The 24239-nt window shown below is 41.0% G+C and overlaps 1 protein-coding gene across 1 annotated transcript; it reads left to right on the top strand.

The window, feature by feature from the left end:
• On the top strand, positions 262-1968 carry LOC109847252. The gene has a single exon (XM_020416486.1). The coding sequence runs from the start codon at positions 262-264 to the stop codon at positions 1966-1968; it is 1707 nt and encodes a 568-aa protein (XP_020272075.1).

The following is a 24239-nucleotide window of genomic DNA, read 5'->3' as shown; positions in this document are numbered from 1 at the left end:
CCCCTTCAGTGAATTTTTGTTTGGCTCTTTTACCTTTATTAGATGCTTTGCTTTAGATTTGTTTAGACCTTATCTAAGTTATATAAACTTGTAATTGTATACCTTCACTTGTTTAGATCATTTGGATGTGTAACAACCAAATATATTATGTGAATTAATATTATTTGCAATCCTTTAAGATGCCTTATCTAAGCATTTCTTTGTGTTTAGTTTTTGAAGAGGTTGAAATATTTTTCAGGAAATTTTAGTACATTGCTTGAAATGGCGCCGAATAAAGATTGGATGGACCTAGTAGATGATGATAGACTTAATCCAAAATATAAAGAAGGGGTTGATCAGTTTTTAGACTATGCATATGAGAAGCTGTTGGATAGTTTTAATGAAAAGGATGAAGACTTTGAAATTCGATGTCCATGTGTTAAATGCAGCAATGTGAAGTCTGGTAATCGTGAGTCGGTAAAGACCCACTTGATTATTCATGGAATTATTAAAAACTACAGATTTTGGTGTCATCACGGCGAAAGACAGGGTGAGTCCATTTCGGAGTTTGATGAAGAACAAGAAGAAATGATAGAAGAAAGCCAGAGTGACGATGAAATGCAAGAAATGATTGGAGATTTATTTCATAATTCAACTGGCGTTGTTGCACCTGATGCCACGTCGAGTCAGGATATTCTTGAGCAGGAACCAGATGGACATGCAAAACAATTCTACAGTCTTTTAGGTGACTCCGAGAAACCTTTGTATGAAGGCTCTAAATGTTCAAAGTTATCTGCTTTAGTGAAACTACTTCACATAAAGAGCCTAAATAGGTGGAGTAATAAATCATTCTCAATGTTGCTCCAGTTTTTGAATGAGGAGCTATTGCCAGGGGAATCAACACTGCCTAATTCATATGATGAGGCCAAAAAATTAATCCGAGACCTTGGCCTATCATATGAAAAAATTGATTCGTGTCCATTCTCTTGCATGCTGTTTTGGAAAAATGAAGAAGGTCTTGATACGTGTCAGAGATGTGGTGCTTCTAGATGGAAACTTGATAAACATGGAAAAGAGATCAAGCGAAAGGCAAATGGTAAAAAAATACCACAAAAGACATTGCGATATTTTCCTCTTAAGCCACGATTGCAAAGGCTTTACATGTCTTCGAAGACAGCTTCTGATATGAGATGGCACCATGAAAGACAAGTTGAGGACGGAGTGATGAGGCATCCAGCTGACTCTAAGGCTTGGAAAAACTTTAATGAGCTACATGAAAGCTTTGCCGAAGAGCCCCGAAATGTTAGGCTCGGTCTTGCAAGTGATGGTTTCCAACCTTTCACAAATTCAAAAGTTTCTTATAGCATATGGCCCGTTTTACTTGTACCATATAACTTACCACCATGGATGTGCATGAAGCAATCTAATTTTATTTTATCTATGCTCATTCCTGGTCCAACTGGTCCTGGAGATGCTATTGACACCTACTTACAACCATTGATAGAAGAACTAAAGGAGTTGTGGGCCTCAGGCGTTCGAACATATGATGTATCTCTGAGACAGAATTTCATTTTACGTGCAGCACTAATTTGGACCATTAATGATTTTCCTGCTTATGCAAATTTATCTGGATGGAGCACTAAGGGGAAATTAGCATGTCCTTGTTGTAATAAGCACACTCACTCTATCAGGTTAAAATATGGAGGCAAGCAGAGCTATATGGGGCATCGTCGCTATCTTGATGAAAATCACAGTTGGAGAAAGGATAAGAAATCATTTGATGGCACTAGGGAGAGAGGGTATGCAGCGCCGAAGCTGACCGGAGATGACATCCTTAAGCAGGTGGAAGATCTTATAGGGATCACCTTGACCAATCATCCAGAGAAGAAAATTAAAATATCACACGAAAGACGGGGAGATAATTGGAATAAAAAAAGTATTTTTTTTATTTGCCATATTGGAGAACTCTCTTATTGCGACATAATTTAGATGTCATGCATATTGAGAAGAATATTTGTGATAGTCTGCTGGGAACAATCATGAACATTAAAGGAAAGACAAAGGATAATATCAAAGCCCGTCTCGATTTACAAGCAATGAGTTTAAAACCGGAGTTACATCCAATCCAGAGAGGAGATAAACTTGTGATGCCAGCAGCTTGTTATACTTTATCCCAAGAAGAGCAAAGCAAATTTTGTCGATTTCTAAAGGAGTTAAAAGTTCCAGATGGATTTTCATCCAATATTTCTCAATGTGTAAATCTTAAAGAGCGTAAGATTTTGGGGTTAAAGAGTCATGACTGCTCATTTGTATTTAATATTTGAATAAGGGTGGCAAGTCAGGAAATCCACCTGATGTGGTAAAAATGTTTCATGAAACTCGAAAGAAAGCTAATGAAACACTAGAAAATGGGGATCAAGATAAATATGTAAGTAGAATATGTGTTTAAGTTTGATAATGATGCATTATATAGTACTAACATATGAATTTAATTTTTATAGGATGAAATTGTTCAAGTCAAACAAGCAAACCCTTCACTTTCTGACATTGAGATAGTTGAGAAAATCTGGGGGAAACAATCTCATGGTCACATCATTGTATTGACTACTTTAAAAGATTTGAGAGGACCGCTCCCTAGTCGATCTGATCTGGAAGCACGGGTTATAGAAGAAAAGAGAAAGAACCAGATGCTTCAACAACGCTTAGATGAGCAGGAGCAACAACAACAAAGGATGTCTGAGTTGGAGTCACAAGTGAAAGCTATGCAAGAACTTTTTTTTAGGCAATCACCTTCATTGACTCCTCAAACTCGAGAACATGTGCAGGACTAGGTAATTATTTTTTGTAAAATCTCTTATATACTTTTATGATTGACTACTTGCACTAAAAAAATATGATTTTTACTTAATAAGATAATATTTGCTTAATTGATATTTCTTAATTATGTGATTTTTTTTTAAAATTTTCAGGCTATCCATGCAAGATTAGGAGGGGGTAGCTCGAGTCTTCTTTTGACGATGATTAGAGATGAAAGAATGTGTCTTTCCCAAACTTTATTTTAATTTCTTTTAGATAGTTTATGTATTTTTCTTTGGAACAATTAGGATATTAACTCTTATTATTAGTATTGAATATTTGAGGATGGTGGAATTTTATTTATTGATGTTATTAATGAATGGAATTTTTATTTTACCTCTTATTCATTATTGGGTATTTTTAATATATTTTTGTTGTGAATCTTAGTGTCTGGTTGAGAATAATATGATAGTTGCCTATGAATGGAAAATTTATTATTAATGTATATTAGAAATTTGTAGTCTACAATGACGGTTTTATAAAACATATTTTGTTCATCAACGAAGGGAAAGCACCATCGTTGATGGGTTACTAATTACCCATTATGAGGACTTTTACGACGGTATCCAACCGTCATTAATTAGTCTTCAACGATGGGTAAATATCCCTGTAACTAATGGTAACGACGGGAAAATATCCCGTCACTGATGGTAACGACGGGAAAATATCCCGTCACTGATGGTAATGACGGGAAAATATCCCGTCACTGATGGTAACGTTGGGAAAATATCCCCGTTACTGATGGTAACGACGGTGATAATTACCGTCGTAAATATTAATGACGGTAATATGTTCTGTCGTTATAGACTCTATAACGACGGGTAGTATATCCCTTCGTGACCCTTTAGCGAAGAGGGCTTCAACAACAGGTGACGAAGGGATTTTTTCCCGTCGTTAGCATACAATAACGAAGGTTTTTAGCGCTTTAACGAAGGGAAATCCCTTCGTTAAAGATGTAATTTCTTGTAGTGTAAACACCCAATAAGCCTGGGGGGTTATATAAACACAAACCTCTCATCAAAATCGAAACAAATAATCATGAAAACAAAAGATTTGACCAATTAAAAATTGTTATCATATAAAAAGTTTAGAACACATTTTTCAAAACCAAGAAAAAAGAAAAAGAAAAACACTAAAATTCTTGGTTTAAAAAATCAAATTTGTTTTGGTACCCAAGAATTCTTGGTACCGAAAAGTTTAGGGACATGACCCCTATCATTTAAGCTCAAAACCATAGGGTTATGAACCATCTTGGGCGCATGTGGTGCACGGATACGATCAAAAAAATTGTATAAATGACCTTTACGATTGCAATTTGTGCAATGAAAAGGTTGAAATAATTTGCGTTGACCAAATGGTTGTGCACAGGACTCATTTGTAAAAATAAGTTTATCTTAGAAATTATTTTGTAAACGAGAAACTCTCCTCAAATCAAAACAAAATTTGATCAAATGACCAAAACGACCACAAAACTCACATTTGAACACACTAGCATGCTTATGATGAACTTTGTGAGAATAAGCATGTGAATGTGTAAGTGTACATGATGATGAAGAAACTTGATGAGATGCACAATGAGCATTAGTATTCTTATATTTGTGTGCATCATAGCAAAATTTAGTTAAATGGCCTTTACGACCACAAATGGAGCACTTGTAAACTTTGCTATACAAGTGGGCATAGTGTGTAGGTGATTTATAAGTTATAGCACTAGATTTAGCATACTTGTCCATAAGTTTCTTATGATTATTAATGCATGTGTTTAAGGTTGAATCTAAACAAGATATGCGGTTTTTCACATGATTCAACTCATCATTATGCATACAAGCATTGGAAATAGAAGTAGATGAAACACGATCATTTCTAAATGAATTAAACCCATTTCTAATAGTTTCTACTTCTATCATGGCATCATTATTAGCATGAGTTAAGCTAGCAATAGCTGAAGACATGTTATTATTTTCTAAACTTAATAAGTCATTATTTTCTTTCAAAATAATATTATCTTTAACAACAATATCAAGTTTGGAAGCTAGCGACTCATGATCAGATTTCAAATCTACATGCTTGATTTTAAGATCAATAAAACTGTTATGCAACTTGGTATAGGCATGCATTAAACTATCATATGCACAAGCGAGTTCATTACTAGATAAATCATATTCGGATTCCGAATCGCTTACTACACTAGGGCTATCGCCTAGTAGCCGTGTGCATGATGAAGCTCCACATGAATTTGAAGAGGAATCCGCCAAAGCTTGTTGGATCGCCTCCAAGTTCCCTTGATGTGCTTCTATGAATTTTCACAATTTGTAAGCACTATCAAATGAATCAAGCTTGTTAGAAAAAGATGAATCAAAAGCGTTACGCAAAAATTCTAACAATAGCTTATTTATTGTAAACATCTTATGATCATTTTTATTCCACTTGGATTTCTCCAAAGTGGGCACAATATAAGCATTTTTAATAATTTCCTATAAATCAAAATGTTTAGATCTAACAAATATATTAAATCTAGAACACCATTGGTCATAGGGAAAATCACTGAATTTAGGAGCAATACTAGAATCATAGCCTAAACAAGATGCACCATTCATATCCATAATTTATAAAAATATACAAGCAAGATACAAATGCAATCAAAACAAGATTAGCATAAAAAGATAACTTGGATCTTTAACTCAAGGCGATTAGACCTTAAATCAAAGAGCACCAAGCTCTGAAACCAATTGTTAGACCCTAGAGGGGGTTGATTAGGGTCTTATGCTAATCTAATCCGACCAATTAAAACTAATACAAATATATTCTTGCAAGATAGATATACAAGAGTTATAAGCAAGAATAAGTAATATGAATAAAGAGATATATTCTAGCAAAGAGGTAATATATGCAAGGATATATAAACTAACACAAGGGGTGAAATAAACATAAACAAGATAAGAGTGATAGTGTAAATAAACAATGCAAACACACAATATAATCACGGAGTTCGGACCTTCCGTCCTACGTCTCCGCTCCCCACTCCAAGGGAGAAATTCACTATCATAATCGGGTTTTTTACGCTCACCGGAATAACGTTTACACCTCACAGTATCGGTTTTCAATGGTCACCGATCAACGTTCACACCTCACACTCTCACTCGGTTTTCTAGCTTACCGAAAACTTTACAACAACACACCCGGTTTTCTAGCTCACCGAAAACCTTACAATCTCACAATATAACAATAGTTGTTCTCTACAATGGATGAGAACTCAATTAAGCACAAATCAATGTTACAAACTCTCACAACCCCAATTATACTATATATGTAAATACTATAAGCTCAATGTGGGTGTGTGTAACAATAAGATTTATTAAATCTAAACTCAATGTAAAAACTAGCTTTAAAGAAAGATAATCAAACAAATATGTAAATGTAAAGCTAGATACGAGTTTAGAAATTCTTCTTTGAAAAACAAGATGGAGAGATGGATTAAGATGAAGCCCAAACAATATAGATGATCTCCTCCACTTGTGAAACAGTCTTCACAAACCAAACTCTTTTAAAACACACAAAACAAACTTTAAAACCCTTGTTAAACTTGTTTAAAACATTCTCATTGTATATGGAGAGCTGAAGGCAATGATGTATTTATACCCACTCAAAACTTCAGCAAAAACCCTACTAAAATAACAACAAAGCCCCCAGAAAAACAGCTCAGAAAATAGCCGTTGGAAGTCAAAGGTCAGATCGATGGTCAACCGTGGAAAACTCACGGTCGACCGTGAGCAGCAAAAAGGCCAGAGTTTGGCTCTGGACAACAGCCGGTTGGTCGTGACGGTCGACCGTGAAACTCTCTGGACTGCATCCGGTCGACCGTCACGATCGACCGGGAGCCATCAAGAAACAAACTGAGTCTTTGGACTCAGGGGCGGTCGATCGTGGCGGTCGACCGCAAACTGATACTAGAAATGACAGGTTTGAAAGTTGTTTTCTGATTTTAAAACCCTGTTTAAAAATATCAAACAAATTCCAAAAAATATAAAACTGATCATTTAGCCCTAAGGCTAGGCACAACACCCGCAAGATCTCTAAGGAGATCAAAACCACAGCTGAAATGCCAAAAAAAGCCCTCTCCTTTGGTCAAGATTCATCAAACAGCCCCTCCTTTAAAGGAGCGGGCTTAGCATATACCAAACTCGTTCAACGAGTTGAACTTCCCACGTCCACATTAGCACGGCGTGTTACGGGTCATAAGAGGCCTATGGAGGAGGCGGATTCTATAAACTTCTATGACGTTGCTGCCAAGGCTTTGAAACAAACCAAGAAGAACGTCGCTCGACGAAGGAGAAGATCCATACGGCGAGCGCACTTGCAGAACAATTGATCTCTTGCCAAACACGAAGATTACGTTCTTGAGTCCTGCCAAGCGACGACGTCATCACAAGTAGAAGATTTCTAAAGCCGAATATCCTGAGGTCACTATTAACGTGATCGGCAGAGGGAAGGCCTCAACATCCAGTTCTGACGAATCAGAAAGAAGCCACTCTCTGACTGTCCGGGAAATCTGTGACGAGTTTGAAGGAATATATAGCCGCACTCGAACCCGGACAGGAGCTATCCGCTCAGTTAATTATCGAAAGTTAGCCAAGGGAATTACTTCAGATGATGAACATTCAGCAATTGCCGAATCTCAATCCTCGAGCTCTGTCATGGCGCGAGAAGCTTCCGTGTACATGACTGGAGGCCCTGATGACTTAGCAAAAAGAGTCGACGAACATCAGGTCATGCTCCAAGCACAGCAAGAGACACTTCTTCAGATGAAGGATATGTTGGCCTAGCTTCTTGCATAAAGAGGCCAAAAGCCTGAATCTTCCTGGAGGACCATTTCAAAGGGAAAACAGAAGGCGCATGAGATTTCGGAACGTGAGGCTCAGAACATAGAATCCTCTTCTGAAAATGAGAAGAAGATGGAAAGAGAACCAAATCCTCAGCCATCTAAAGTGGATGAGTTAGAGGCCCGCCTCAACGCAATTGCCAATAGAAGTGAGCTTCGTGAGGAAGGCCTGCTGAATGGGATACAGCTCCCTACCCGCCAAAATTTGAGGCCCAAACTCTGCAACCCTTCGATAGCACAGGATCACCGAACCAACACATCTGCTACTTCAAGTCACAGACTGGAGATGTGGTAGCAAATGATGCCATTCTAATCCGTTTGTTCATCAGCACTCTTAAAGGAGTTTTCTTCGAGTGGTTTATGAAACTGCCTGCTGGATCTATTAAAAAATGGGTAGATCTAAAAAGGCTCTTCTTAGCCAGGTTTTTCAAGGATGATACAGAAGTATCTGTCCTAACCCTTCTTGCCACCAAGTAAAGGAAGGGAGAGTCCATCAAGACTTACATGGAAAGATTCCGCAGCATGGCATTGTAATGCCCCTCAGGTATGACCCAATCAACTTTGGTCGAAACTTGCAGGCACAACTTGTAGACCCAGCTCCTTGCACAGATGGGGGTAGCAGAATGTCACTCCTGGAGACAATTGGTTTCGTAAGGAGAACAAGCTGAAGAAATCGTTGCTCGGATCAAGGCTGAAGAAGCTACTCAACCAAAACCACAACAGCACTGCAATCGGAACAATGCTCCATGATTCAAGGGAAAGGAGATATTGGCCGTCGATACCAGCACACGAGCATCACCTGCCAAGTAGGGCAAAGCACCAAATCTGCAAATAGCACCCAAACAGTACTCGTTTAAAGAAGAGCATGTGGACACCTTGTTCCAGTTACTTCGGAAGAACAATAAGCTACAACTTCCCGAAATTAGGAAACAGGATGAGACAGGAAAAGTAGACGACCATAATTATTGCCGTTATCACAGGTTCCTAGGATATCCTACCAGAAAATGCTATGTTTTTAAGGATATCCTGCAAAATTTGGTAAATGCCAATGTGCTTACATTGAAGCCCGAGCAGAAGACCGTATCCACCAATTTGATAGCGGTCCAGTTTAGTGATTTCCCTCCGGTAGCAGCTATAGATGGTGTTATACCCATCCATAAAGGGGAAATGTACATGAAAACACAGACTTACACAATCAGAAAGACAGGGGTTGGTACCCCTCACTACCTCAAAAGGGGAGATTATGTGGGTCTATCCCGATCTGGTTGAAGACCAACAGTGGACGAACATCTCGTCCAGGAAGAAAAGAGGCAAGGCTAAACCATCCAATATGATTAGCCCCTTCATGAATGAGAATGATGATCATCTTAAGCTTCTCACTGACTCAGAAGAAGAGAGGATTGTTCTTGCAGCATACCCAAGAGACAACCCTGGTACCCGGTCAGGAAAAACTTACTTGAAAGACTATGATCAGAATGCTCAAGAAGCAGAAGAACAACATCAAGACGTTAGGGGTTCTATTCCACAAAAGTCAATTAACAAAGGGAAGTAGAAGGAAACCTGGTACAATAAGAACCTTCTTCAAGAAGTCAGAGAATCAAGCACTCCTTTCCGATTCAATGTCCTGGTGCAGTTGGCCAACATACCAGCTAGGATTACCCTGTATGAGCTCCTGAGATTATCTAAAACCACCAAGGAGGCTCTGATTGAAGCTTTAACAAATACGAAAAGTTTTATCACACAAGTCACTCCGATTCCTGAAGCTTCTGAAGTCCAGTCTTGCCTATAATATCTACAAGCAGTAAGAAGTCTACTATGCATATCATTCACTCAGGATGATATGTAAGTAAAACACAAGCATGACAGACCTTTGTACTACACATGGTACATTGGGTCTTCAGAAATTAGCCATGTTCAAGTGGACCCGGGCTCAGCACTCAGCATCATGCCTTATAGGGTCATGCAGGTCTTAGGGATTCCCATGCATCGGTTGAATACCACTCAGACCACTATCTTTGGTTTTAACACCAACAGTACTCGACCCCTAGGGAAGATCAAGCTAAGGTGTCAAATCGGAGATCTCAAGTCCGAGGTGACTTGTTACATTATAGATGCGGACATGTCCTATAATTTATTGTTAGGACAACCATGGATTCATGCAAATCGCATTGTCCCATCTATCCTACATCAGGTTATGAAGTATGCTAATAATGAGGGGGAAGTCTGAACCCTGATTGTGAAAAAGTACCCTTTCAGAGGGGTGGAAAACTTCCATACAGATTCCGTCTTCTACTCAGAATCATAGGAGAAAGAAGATGTAGACAGTGGAAACGAACCTGACATCGAGCCAGATCCTAAAGAAGATTGTCCATGAGAGTTGAACTTTAATGTAATGGGTCAGGTCGAGAACAATAATAATGTACTGAGTGAGGGCGAGTGGTGTATTAATAAAGACTTTATTTTGGCGTACTTGTTTGATGAGTCATCTAAAAATGAACAAATACAGAATGATACTGATGCAGGTACCGGCCCATGGCACACATTATGCGCCGAGGCATCACTAACATTGCTGATTAAGTCATCCTTCATTTCAAATGAAGAAGTAGAAGATGCCCAGAAGGCTTTCTTTAAAGTCCCGTCCAAAAGGAAAGGGAAGATGCCGATCTACTTCGGTAAAGTTAATCCTGAATTAGAATTACACAAATGAGGAAGTTCAGAAGAAGATAATGGGGTTCCTCAATTCTATTACCACAAACCCAATTCCATATATCTGATGAAGCAAATTAGATATAATTTTAATGAGAAACAGGGTTTAAACTTCGAAAAAGGAAGACGAACGCCGATTCGAATGTCCTTCACTCTCGAAGGAAAACCTCCGGATTATTATCAGAAAACTAAAAGAGGTGTGGGTTATGTCACGATCCCTTCTCCTTCAAAAAATGAAACCGATAACTGTCTGTGTCAGGATCATTCATCTGAAATGTCATCATGTGAATCCGATGTTAGCGTTAGACCTTTCTTTAAAAGTTTGACTGTGAACATGGTTTCAACTAGTCACCCAGATGAAGATGCAGGGGGTGATGAAGAGTTGATTGAATCGACCAATGGCCCTTGGATCAAACGCCTTAACATCTTGTAGGATATGCGTTTTGAACAACGCGAGCCGCCCACTGAAGATAAGGTAATTCGGGTTAATATGGGAGATGAATCGGACCTTAAACCTATCTTTATAAGTGAAAGCTTATCACCCTCTGAGAAAGAAGATCTTATATCTCTTATTCGAGAATATATAGATGTCTTTGCTTAGAATTATAAAGACATGCCTGGCCTTGACCCAAGAATTGCCATGCATCGTCTCAATATTGATCCGGATGCAAAACCCATTAAATAATAACAACGTCAGTTTCGTCCCGAGATCATGAAAGCAATCGAGTCAGAAGTCAAAAAACTTATTGATTTGGGCTTTATTAGAGAGGGACAACACCCTGACTGGGTATCCAACATTATTCCAGTGCCCAAGAAAAATGATAAGGTCCGGATATGTATTGATTTTCGTGATCTTAACATAGCTTGTCCAAAAGACGAATTTCCACTTTCTATCACGGATGTCATGATCGACAACACCTGCGGGTATGAGAGGATGTATTTCATGGATGGATTCTCCGGGTACAATTTGATCAAGATGTATCCTAAAGACGAAAAGCATACTGCTTTTAGAACACCATTGGGGGTGTATTGCTACACAGTGATACCCTTTGGATTGAAAAATGCAGGTGCCACTTATCAACGAGCAATGAACATGATCTTTCACAAGCACTTATGCAAAAAGATTGAATGCTATGTTGATGATATAGCAGTAAAAAGTCAACACAAATGAGATCATTTCACAGACTTGAAGACAATGTTCGACATCATGCGAACACATCAACTAAAGATGAATGCGACATAGTCATTCCTTGGGGTATCGAGCAAAAAATTCCTGGGATTTATCATTACATCCAAGGGAATTTCTCTTGATCCAGAGAAAGTTCTTGCTATCCAAGACATGCTTCTTCCGAAGAATCTCAAAGAACTTAGAGGTTTGCAAGGCAGATTGGCTTACATCCGGAGATTCATATCTAATCTCTCGGGACGCTGCCAACCCTTCTCTAAGCTCATGAAGAAAAGAGTATCCTTCATTTGGGATAGAGACTGTCAAAAAGCATTTGAGGAGATTAAGAGATATCTCACTCAACCGCCGGTTCTTGTGGCCCCGATATCAAAAAAACCATTCCTGTTATATATGAGAGCTATGGATCATTCACTTGGAGCTTTATTAGCCCAAAATAATGACCAAGGACAGGAGCAAACCATCTATTACTTAAGTAGGACCATGATGGGAGCCAAACACCGGTATAATTCGGTTGAATAAGAATGTCTCGCTTTGGTATTCACCGTCCAAAAGATGCGACATTACCTAGTTGGACAAACAATCCATGTCATCTCTAAGATAAATCCCTTGAGAGTTCTCATGACGGAACCATCCTCCCTAAATTGCTGACTAGCAAAATGGGCCATTCTCCTGTCACAATACGACATGCAATTCATGCCCTAGAAGGCTATCAAGGGCCAAGCCTTGGCGGATTTCTTAGCCGATCATCCGGTGCCAGAGACGTCTAAGTTGTATGAAGAATTGCCCGATGAAGTTGCCGAAGCTTGCGTAACTCAAGAAGTTATGCAGGTGTGAAAATTATTCTTCGACGGTGCATCCAGAGCAAATCCCCATAGAGCAATTACTACGGGAGTAGGAGTAGTATTCATTTCTCCAAACGGTCATGTGATCCCAAGAGGATTTTCCCTGATTAAACCCTGCACCAATAATATAGCTGAGTATAACGCTCTACTATTAGGAATGCAATTCACCGAAGAGCTTAACATTAGACATCTCGAAGCTTACGGTGACTCTCAGCTCATTGTAAATCAAGTTCGAGGAGAATACGAAGTGCGCAATGAGGATTTGATCCCGTACTACTTCGCGGTGCTAAAGCAAGCTAATAAGTTCAAAGGTTTCTTCATTGGATATATTCAACGAGCTTAGAATGCTTATGCAGATGCTTTAGTCTCGTTGGCAACTTCATTAGCATTACCACCGGGGGCTAAAACAACGATTCCTGTTACCGGACGAGAATTGTATTGTTCCAAGCTTCTTTTAGAAGAACGTTCAGACAAAATGATGATAGTAGAAGTCTACATAACCTCAATGGAGTTTGAACTCAGGGATTAGCGGTTCCCGTATATCGATTATGTCTTATATGGGATTTTGCCCGATAATTCTAAGGAAGCGGCCGCTATCAAACGAAAGGCTCTCTGATTCTATTATGACACGAATTTTCAAATCTTGTATCGTAAATCACACGATGGAGTTTTACTTTGATGCCTTTTTAGAAAGGAAGCAAACGAGGCTTTCAAGGAAGCTTACGATGGAATGTGCGGAGCTCATCAACCCGGGGCTAAGTTAGGAGATCGCCTCCGATGAATTGGCTATTATTAGCCAAAAATATTTTCAGACATAGTTGACTATGCTAAACGTTGTCACGCGTATCAAATTCATGATGACTTCATCCATCAAGCCCCAGGGAACTTACATCCCACATCTGCGTCTTGGCCATTTGAGATGTGGGGGCATGGATGTCATAGGACCAATCTCTCCTCCGACTTCTAAGGGACATCGATGGATATGATTAAATTCATTAAACATCACGTCATCTACTGCTCTAGAGTCCCGAGACGAATAGTTCACGATAACGGGACACAATTTGTCAGCTTTGGATTTCAGAGATTTTGTAATAAATTTAGAATCCAAAGTGTTGCATCTGTGGCTTATTATCCGCTAACAAATGGCCTCACAGAAGCCTTTAACAAGACCATTGTGAAGCTTCTCAAAAAATTTGTTTGTGGACCCCTACAAGAGCTACGCCATTCTCATTGTATATGGTTGTGAAGCTGTGCTGCCATTAGAAATCCAGATCCCTTCCCTGAGAGTTACCATCGCGACTGGAATGATAGAAGAAGAGAAACATCGACTACGCCTTCAGGAACTTAAAGATTTAGACGACAAGCGAGTTCAAGCTCAACAGCAGATTGAGCTATATCAAGCCCGGATTTCTAAACCCTACAACAAAAAGGTTAAGGAACGGATTTTTAAGAAAGACGATTTGGTCCTAACCGTCAGACGACCCATGGTGATGACACATAAGATCAAAGAGAAGTTCAACCCTAAATGGGAAGGGCCCTTCATAATAGAATCAGTCTATTTGAACGGAGCTTATCGCCTCATCGATCAAAAAGGCGACAGGCTAATGATGCTAATTAATGGGAAATTTCTTAAGAAATACTTTTCGTAGGTAATAAAACCCCATTTTCTCTCAATCTCCGACCAAGTCAGGCTGGGGGTTGCTTATTCAGAATTTGTTTCAGGAGTAAATGTTTAGTTTGCCTGCTTTATATGTCGTCATGTTAACACAACACCTCTGATGATTGAAATTTTCTAGAATCATTCTAAGTAGTAATAATAAGAATTTCGAGTTTACGCTAAGGTAACATCACACCTATAGAATTTGTAATACTTTTCATTGTTCTGAATTAGAATTCAACAAGAGAGACGATGAAAGACAAAATGATATCATTTTCATTTAGTGTTGTTAATTCGATACAAAGTGATGATAATTGAAATGAAAATGATACAAAATTATTCCCCAGCCAAAAGCAATACAGAATTTAAAAATCAGGACTCATCAGCCTAAATGACTTGAGCTTGGACTTCAACGCTGATATGTTCTCCTCACGAGTCTTTTTGACTTCTTTAGTTATCTTGCTCCTAAGCTCCTCTTCATTAGGTGCTGCTTCTGTAATCTCTCGTCGAATCTTATCGGTAGCGACGATCTCATTGCAATAGTATTTGAGAAGCCCATCACAGTGAGCAGCTAATCCTTTTATGACTTCCGTATCCTCAGCCAGCTGGGCATTCCTATAGATAGCTAAACACCCATGCGAGCGAGTTCTGCTGCGATGTCCCGAATACCCATAGCGAGGTTGCCCATGTCTATTTGTATTGAAGGTGCTCCTCATGCAGGCTAGCAATACGAGACTCTTTCTCGGATAAGCTCTTTTGAAGAACTTCATGGCATTGTGCTCTCGAAACTCTGGCCGCAGAAAGAGCCTGGTCTACTTCTTTGCCCAAATCATCACGCTGAAGTATCAAAAGCATCTCTAATTCTATTTCCAAAATGATGATACCTTCTGCACAGTTCATAGTCCATAACACATTCCCATGACTTCTGATGTCCGTTAAGCTTTGAGTCAGGAGGGGTCTGAAATGCTCAAAGGGAACCCGCCCTAAGCTAACAATATCAATTGTAAACTGCATTTTCATTTCTAGCTGTTTAATGCACTCTCTCAAAGCTCTCAAGCGAGGGGAAGGAGCAATCGGATAGATCAGACCCGTATACTCATTACGAGTAGATTGAGGAACAGCCTTAGAAGGCAGGTCTTCATGCGAACCTTGATTATGGGCTGGAAGAGGAGGAGCAGACCCTGAATCCCTAATAGGCAACATCTCTTCGGCTCCCACATCCTCAGGAATGGTAGGAATTGATCAAAGCGCTTCGTCCTCCCTGTCATTTAAGAGCGTGGCAGGTGCAGATTTCATAGCGTCCCCCATCAACTTGGCCCTTTTAGAGTTCTTGGCCGCAACGAGCTTTCGCTTGCGAATTGTTCTATCATATTCGCCTTCCTCCTCAGCAGTAAGGGCCTTCTTCCCTAATGATCTTAAGGAGCGGGGCTCTGGAGGGGGTGCTCCCTCAAGAATTTCTTTAGTGGCCTCTTCTTCAGAAGGCTCAGCAGCTGGTAACTCCTTTGGGATCTCTTCGATTTCAACTGCTTCTCGTTCGCAGGATAGATAATCCTCTATCTCTGGTAGTCTAGTCCTGGTAGAACCACTTCTCGATTTATAGAGTTCCCGAATCTCATTTATGCATGAAGTGTATACATTATATTCTGGGATTCGAGAAGCCTTATCAAACCAATCACGGAAGTCCGTAACGTTTGAGCAGCTAGGCGACAAGCTGGGCAAAGTGAATTGTACATGAGTTCCTCTGGTAGAAAAGAAAAACCAAGCACGAGCCCCTTCATATAAGTTCCCGATGTGAGCTAGTCGCGGATTAGGGTTACCAACATAAAGTTGGTCGTACCCAAATTGTCGAGCAAAACGCGAAGGAACATATGATTCAATTATACATCTCTCGCCTAGTTGGAAAACTAGGTAACCTACCCTAATAGCGAGAAGCCATTGAAAAGTCCCTGTATTTAAGAGTGAGGAGCCTTCGAAGACCACATCTCCAAACTTCGTGCCTTCTTCTTCAGCCCCATCAAAATAAGGACGGTAACAAAAAAGATCATAATTGTTCTCCAAAGATAAGAGTTGTCTAGCCCGGACTATGTACACAGTCGTCCATGTGGCTGACTCAAGCCTCTGCACAAAAGGAACAGAGGTCTCACTATCGTGTATGATCCCCGTTATTAACGAGGAACAATGTAACACGAACCAGGACACTAAATAAGTATAGGGCACGTGTGCGCGGGGTTGAGGAGTCTTCCAAACTTTCCTCCCAGCAACGTTCATCTCCTTGGTATCGAGGAGTTCAGAAATCAGATCTCGTAAGCCCCTTTGCAAACAGCGTGTCATTGCAGAGAGAAGACGTCTTCCGTGAGCCAGGAGAACGACTGAGTATACTACTTCAGGAAAGATAGACTCAACCGGCTTCGACGGCATGACACACCGCTTCAGCCATATCATTAGGAAGCCGACAAGGAGGGCCGCATCAGAGATGGGAGTTGCAGCTTGATAGTGAAAGCTCTCAAATTCACTGTCAGCTTTAAATCCATCTTCTAGATGCTTATTCTTATAAGTATCATTAGGAGCCTTGATGCAGGCTTTAATGCTCTTAGAAGAGCTTACAGCAAGACGAGTCACCATCAAGTCCTTCTGACCCCAAATTTTGGAAGAGATAATCTGCCCATGCAGTGTGCATGATGCCACCTCCAGGCATGCTAACAATCTGAGCACAGATGTGAAAATGGCACATCAACTTCTAGAAAGTGGCGTATATCTCTGGATGAGCCACCCTCAAAATAGAAAGTTCCTCAGTTGTTGGAATGAATTCCTCATAGGGCATCTGCCCAAGGGATAGCCCTAATACTACATGCATTTTATGGAGAGCAAATCCCAACTCCCCAACAGGTGTGAAGAAAGTGTAGCTGTCCGGATTATACCGCTCCAGCATAGCAAAAAAGGTGGGATAGTTTGGGATGATCCCACGCCTTATGGCAAGCACCGGTGTTGTAAGGTCGGATTGAGCAAGTGGCTCCTTAAGTTCCTCAAGAACAAAATCCACCATCCGGGTCTATCAGCCATCTTCTCCAGAGAACAACCAACCAGGAGAACGAAAGGCTTGTGCAAAAAAGTTGTCCCGAGCAACAATAAACTGACGTATGAAGATGTTTGTTGGAAGAGGCGCTTCTTGAGCAAGATCTTTTTTCTCAAATCTTCTAGGCCTCAAACCTTTGAGTTTCCCGTCAATTTGTACATGAGATCGTCGACCAGATCCAAGTGATATGTTCTCCCTCTCTTTGACAAGATCGAAGGCCAAGCCCCTACAGCAACCGACGCTTAGGAAATAAGAAAGCAGATACATTCTTTTCATGCTTAGGAGGAATAAGAGACGATCGTTGATTCTTCGTAGCAAATGAGAATCTACTACATGTCCAACTTTGTCATCCGCTGTGATATGGTCCCCAAACAAAAATACCGGTTTGATAAATTGATCATGACCCACGGGTGTTTCTAGGTCCAAATTAGTGATCAGAACCCTAAGAGTGGAACATCCGGCAAACCTGATTAACTGTGCCCGCTCTAAGCCAGGGAAAGTGCACATTAGAATTACTCTATGAAGACTAAAAACTTTTCCCATGTTTGGATCATCAGTATAACTAAAATGCTGCTCTGGCAAAAGTGGTACATTGGAGAAAAGCAATGTGAAACAAGAAACAAGGATTAGTAAAGGGAGTTGCCAATGAGAGAAGCTAGATTATAACATAGGGTCAAAACCTGCATTTTTAATCTCAAACGCAGAGTTCAAGACTTGCGTTTTTAATCTCAAACGCAGAGTTCAAGACTTGGGTTTTTAATCTCAAACGCAAAGTTCAAGACTAACATTTTTAATCTCAAAACGTAGAAGTCAAGACCTGCGTTTTCAATATCAAACGCAGAAGTCAAGACTAGCGTTTTCAATTTCAAAACACAAGAATCAACACTGCACCTCATGATAAACACAAAGTTCCAACTATGTGTTGCAATTATAACAAAATGAGTCATCTTCCTTGTTGGCAAGAACCCATTGAGGGTTTTTTCAGAAAACTTGTCAAAACAAGTTATTATGACTACCACTTACCACAACAACAAGGCCCACACGACGGCGGCGACAACGGCGAGGTGTTCGCAAGAGCAGCAACAACACTGACGTCCTTAGCTGGCGATGTTTCTAAAGTCACCTTGGTAATCTTCTTGGAGCCGGAACTTATTCTTCATGGCGCCATTGATGCAATCGGTCGAAAAAGATGCAGGTGGTCGGAGAAGATGAAGTTCGTTGGAAATCCGGTCGAAATCAAACGAGAGTTCACTAAAAAGTTTGAAGAACATCAGGCCGCCATGGAGTCCATAAGAGAGATGTTGGAGCAACTTCTGAACAAGAAGAAAAGGAAGAAAAGGGCTCCGCGCACCCCGCGAAAGCCAGCAAGGAACAAAGAATAGGAGCCTACTCCTAATCAGACGACTGAACAAGAAGATAACATCAATCCGCATTCAGATCATTCTTTCAACTCGTCGGTAGGAACATCGCATACTGGGGGTACTTCCTGAGATAAGAGGCTCGATAAGTTCCAAAGCCAACTCGACGTCTTGAAGCTTCAATAGAATATGAACAAGCTAGGGGTGGTCAGGCCATACCCGATCGAGTGGGATACAGTTCCTTACCCAACAAAGTTTAAACTAATGAGCTTGGTCAGTTCGATGGCAAGGGCTCCCCCTCACAGCACATCTACTATTTCATATCTCAAACCGGATTCCTTACGGGGAACGATGCTATCCTCACCCGGCTGTTCATCGGCACCCTTAAGTGGGTAGCCTTCGAGTGGTTCTGCAGGTTGGAGCCAGACTCTATCACATCATGGGCTGATGCGAAAAAGACTCCTCTTGGCCCACTTCTTCAATGATAACACAGAAGTATCGATAGCCACCCTCCTCGCTGAAAAGCAAAGGAAGTCAGAGTCAGTCAATGATTTCATAAAGAGATTCAGGAATCAGTTAGTTCATTGTCGAGACCAGGTCTCCGAAGCTACCCTAATCACCTGCCTTGATGGTAGACGCATTGGCCACTAGAGCGGGCAGGGAGTGTGCTAAGAACTACCCTACGAGGGCAGAAGATCTAGCAGGACCCTCTGCGGGGCCACAGGCAGTAGCCCGACCGAACCCTGATAGGCCAAGTTCGAGCAGTCAACCCTTTTGGTTCAACGTGCTCATACAGTTGAAGAACATTCTGGCTAGGATTACCTTGTATGAGCTCTTACGGTTGTCCAAATCTACCCGGAAGGCTCTACAAGAAGCGCTAACCGACTCAGAAGCTTTTGCCACCTACTTCTTACCCGAGGAAGAAGAAGATACCGATAGGGGGTGTCCACAATGCTGCCAGGTGGCTGAGCAGCAAGTCTCTTGCATCACCTTTACCCCTGACGATATGCTAATCAAGAGTACGTCTCATGACCAACCCTTGTACTTCACAGGGTACATTGGTTCTTCCAAGGTGGATAGAATCCAAGTCGACCTTAGATCTACACTAAGCATCACCCCCCTAAAACTCATCAAGCACTTGGGGGTGCCTCAAAAGCATCTATTCGTGACAACAACCACCATCTTTGGCTTTAACGCTACTGGAACTCGGCCACTTGGGAAGATTCGTCTCAAGTGCCGTTTGCGCAACATGAAGACAGAGGTGACCTGCTATGTCGTCACCGCCGAGCCTTCCTATAACATGCTATTAGGATGGCCATGGATCTATAACAACCGTATAGTCCCGTCCATGTTGCATCAGTGCTTGAAGTACGTGGACGACTATGATCAAGTGAAGATAGTGTTTGCCGACAAATAACCCTTCAAGGGAGTTGAGAATTACTTCATAGATTCCTTGCTCTACCAGGACCTCGACCAGCTACCGACCAAGGAACTCAGAAGCGGTAATGAGGCAGATAGCAAACCCGAATATGGTGAAGCCCTTATTTTGGATGACTTTGAACTAATTGTAATCAGCTATGAAGGCCATGATGTAACCAACATTGACCAAGCGGACAAGATTATCCTGAATGAAAACTTCAACTTTGCTTACTCATCGTTTTGTTCGAAGTCTGATGATGACAAGCCCAGTGATTCAATTTCAGAGTTGTATGAGGACTCCTCCTTACACTTGCCTGTGTGCTCATCGTATGTCACGAAAGGACAGATGATCGAGTCATCACAGGCTGTATTTATCATGCTCGCCCAGGATAATTATCAGAAGGATATTATATTCGGAAGGATAAATCACCCCTTGCGCACGATGTGGAACGAGTCAGAAGAAGAGGAGCCCGAACCTCAATTTTTGCAATATAATCAGATAGCGAAATGCATGATGGAGGACATGAGCTATGACTTCACTTGTCAAGAAGGTCTAAACTACGGCAAAGGGTAGAAGACGGTTATTCGTCCTACCTACGTGCCTAAAGGAAGGCCCTTAAACTACTTTAGCAATACTCAAAGAGGCCTGAGTTACACTTTCTCCTCATCGGAGTTGTGCTACAACTTTGGTGAGGACTCCGATGATGCCCGTTCTGATGACCGATCATCAACATCCTCGATATGGGATTTAGACGTCAGTGTGGGAGATCTATTCAAGGACATCACAGTCAACATGACTATGACTGATCCTACTAAAGTCACGGAGGATGAGCAAGTCCCGCTTTATGATGAAGCATGGGACCACCACGTTAGTGCTTAATGAAACGGTCGCTTCGAACAGCGCGAACCACCCACCGAGGATAAAATCCTCTAGATAAACATGGGCGATGAGGCCTACCCTAAGCTCATATTCATCAGTGACAGCTTACCTCCCTAGGAGAAGAAAGACCTCATATCCCTCATACGAGAATATATTGACGTCTTCGCATGGAATTATGAGGACATGCCCGGCCTTGATCCTCAGATCGTCATGCATCGCCTCAACATCGGCTCAGATGCCAAACCCATCAAATAATAGCGGAGATGGTTCCGACCACAAATCATAGAGGCAATTGAAGCCGAAGTAAAGAAGCTGATTGAGTCTGGCTTTATCAGAGAGGAACAACACCCCGATTGGGTGACCAACATTATTCCAGTCCTAAAGAAGAAGGGTAAGATCCGTATCTGCATCAACTTCAGGGACCTCAATGCCGCCTGTCCAAAGGACGGGTTTCCTCTACCCATCATGGATGTCATCATCGACAACACATGCGGTTTTAAAAGAATGTCCTTTATGGATGGATTCTCGAGGTATAATCAGATCAAGATGCATCCTGATGATGAGAAACACACCTCATTCATAACTTCGGTGGGGATGTACTGCTACACAGTTATGCCTTTCGAACTCAAAAACATCGGCATGACCTATCAACGCACCATGAGCATGATTTTTCGAGACCATCTATGGATGACAGTCGGATGCTATGTGGATGACTTGGTCGTAAATAATCGTAGCAAAGATGACCACCTCCAAGACCTGAGAGTGATGTTCAAACTCATGCGATCTCATCAACTGAAGATGAATCCTATGAAATCATTCTTGGGGATGTCCGATAGTAAATTCCTCGGATTCGTCATCACAATGAAGGGATTTCGTATCGACCCTGATAAAGTGCAAGCTATCCAAGAGCTTTAGTCACCTTGAAATCTCAAAGAATTAAGGGGACTCCAGGGACGATTGGCTTACATCCGAAGGTTCATCTTAAATATTTTGGGCAAATGCCAACCCTTCTCCAAGCTGATGAAGAAAGGCATCTCCTTCATGTGGGACGAGCCTTGCCAATGAGCGTTCGAGGAAATCAAAGCTTATTTCTCAAACCCACCTGTCTTGGCAGCCCCAATCTCAGGAAAACCATTCCTTATCTATGTGCGGACTATGGAGCATTCTCTCAGTGCTCTTTTGGCACAAAACGATAATGCTAGTCATGAGCAAGGCATTTATTACCCGAGTAGAACTCTATAGGGAGCCGAACGACGATACCCTATGGTCGAAAAGGAATGCCTAGTCTTAGTGTTCGTCATCCAAAAGATGCGACACTACCTGGTTGGCCAAACCATCCATGTTATTTCCCGGTTGAACCCCATCCGAGTATTCATGATACAACCCAAAGCTTTAAATTGGCGCTTGGCCAAATGGGCACTCTTGCTATCTTAATACGACATCTACTTCATACCACAGAAGTCAGTCAAAGGACAAGCCATCTGCGATCTCATGGCCAGTCATCCACTAGAAATGAAGACTCACTTATCTGAAGACCTGCCGGATAAGACCCACGAAGTCAACACAACCTCTCCAGCGGAGGTTTGGCAGTTGTTCTTCGACGGTGCATCTCATGTCGGCACGAGCGGGTCTATCATTACAGGAGTAGGGGTGATCCTAATTTTTTCATAAAACCACGTATTACCCTGAGCCTTTTCTTTAACAGAACCATGCACCAACAATGTGGCTAAGTATAATGTGCTGCTCATTAGACTCGAATCGGCTAAAGAATTAGAGATAAAGCATCTTAATGCCTACGATGACTCTTAGCTCATCGTCAAACATATGACAGGGAAATACGAAGTCAGAAATGATGTTTTAATCCCATGTCGCAAAGCAGCTATCAAGCTAGCTGAATCATTTAAAAGCTTTCACATTGACCATGTGCTTCGTTCCATGAATACTTACGCAAATGCCCTAGCGTCATTAGCAGCTAACCTGGCCCAGCCGCTAGGTACGACTCAGCGTGTCACTGTCGCTAGCCGACAACTCTTTCAACCCAAAGATGCTTTGGAAGTAAACACTACTCATCAGGTTTTGGATCAACTTGACCCGAGAGATTAGCGTTTCCCGATCATTGACTATGTTTTATATGGTATACTACCCGAAGACATCAAGGAGCGAGAGTCTGTTCGTAGATGCGCATCAAGATTCTACTATGACTCAACCACAAAGGCATTGTATCGTAGGTTGTATAACGTCATGTTGCTTCGATGTCTCTCGATGACAAATGCATAGAAGGTTCTGCGCGAAGCCCACGATGGTACTTGTGGAGCTCACTAGCTTGGATCTAAGCTCTGGGGTTGCCTATGGATGATGGGCTATTATTGGCCTGGGATGGTTGGTGATGCAGTCGCTTACGCCAAACGTTACCACGCGTGTCAAATCCATGTCAATTACAGGCGTCAACCGCCTGAAGATCTACATCTGACAACGACTTCATGGTCGTTCGAAATGTGGGGTATGGATATCGTAGGACCAATATCTCTGCCATCACCAAGGGGTCATCACTTCATCCTTGCGATCACCGACTACTTCTCCAAATGGGTCGAAACTGTCCCCTTAAGATAAGTCAAGACCAATGTGTTGAATATCATATCTCCATGATAGTATTTTGATGATAACAATTTATACAGTGTGTGCACTAACTTTTTATCTCCATGATAGTATTTTGATGATAACAATTTATACAGTGTGTGCACTAACTTTTATATGCATATTTCAATATCAGAATATGTACAAGTGCAAGTTGATTTCAAGGCATTTTGAAGTGAAGAAAATAAAGAACAAATGAGATAATGTATTTTACATTTTCTTTACTTAGAATAATTGTACAAGCCTTGATCACACACACGCACACACACAATTTTAGAACACACTAACACAGGCTTAGTGTGTTGGTTAACTATAAAAATCCCCTATGTTAACCATTAGAATTATAGTTAAAACTTGATTATAAAAACTCTTTATAGCAGAATTTTTACTCTTAGTAGTCGACTAATTAGAATAGTAGTCGACTACTCGTGTATAAAACTCAAATACATGTTTCTGTCAATTTACAGTATAGTCGACTAATAGTGATTATAGTCGACTACTCAGATGTTTGACAGAAACATAAGTTTCTGTTATTTTACAGTGTAGTCGACTAATCATCATTATAGTCAACTACTGAACTCAAATTTCAATTTATCAGTTTCTATCGAAATATAGTGTAGTCGACTAATGAGCATTATAGTTGACTACTGAGAAAATTTTCTGAATACACAGAGTCTGTTTGAACTCAGTGTAGTCGACTAATGTCAATAGTAGTCGACTACAGATACCGTTTTTTTCAGTATTCAAAGTTTGAATTTATGACTGTTTAT

The sequence above is a fragment of the Asparagus officinalis genome, chromosome 7 (genome assembly GCF_001876935.1).
Source record: "Asparagus officinalis chromosome 7, Aspof.V1, whole genome shotgun sequence".
Lineage (NCBI taxonomy): Eukaryota > Viridiplantae > Streptophyta > Magnoliopsida > Asparagales > Asparagaceae > Asparagus > Asparagus officinalis.
Note: the sequence above shows the minus strand (reverse complement) of the source record. Positions and strands in the feature narration are given on the sequence as shown.

Excerpts from the sequence above, each read along its gene's own strand:
- LOC109847252 (XM_020416486.1), top strand. The coding sequence starts at position 262 with ATGGCGCCGAATAAAGATTGGATGGACCTAGTAGATGATGATAGACTT.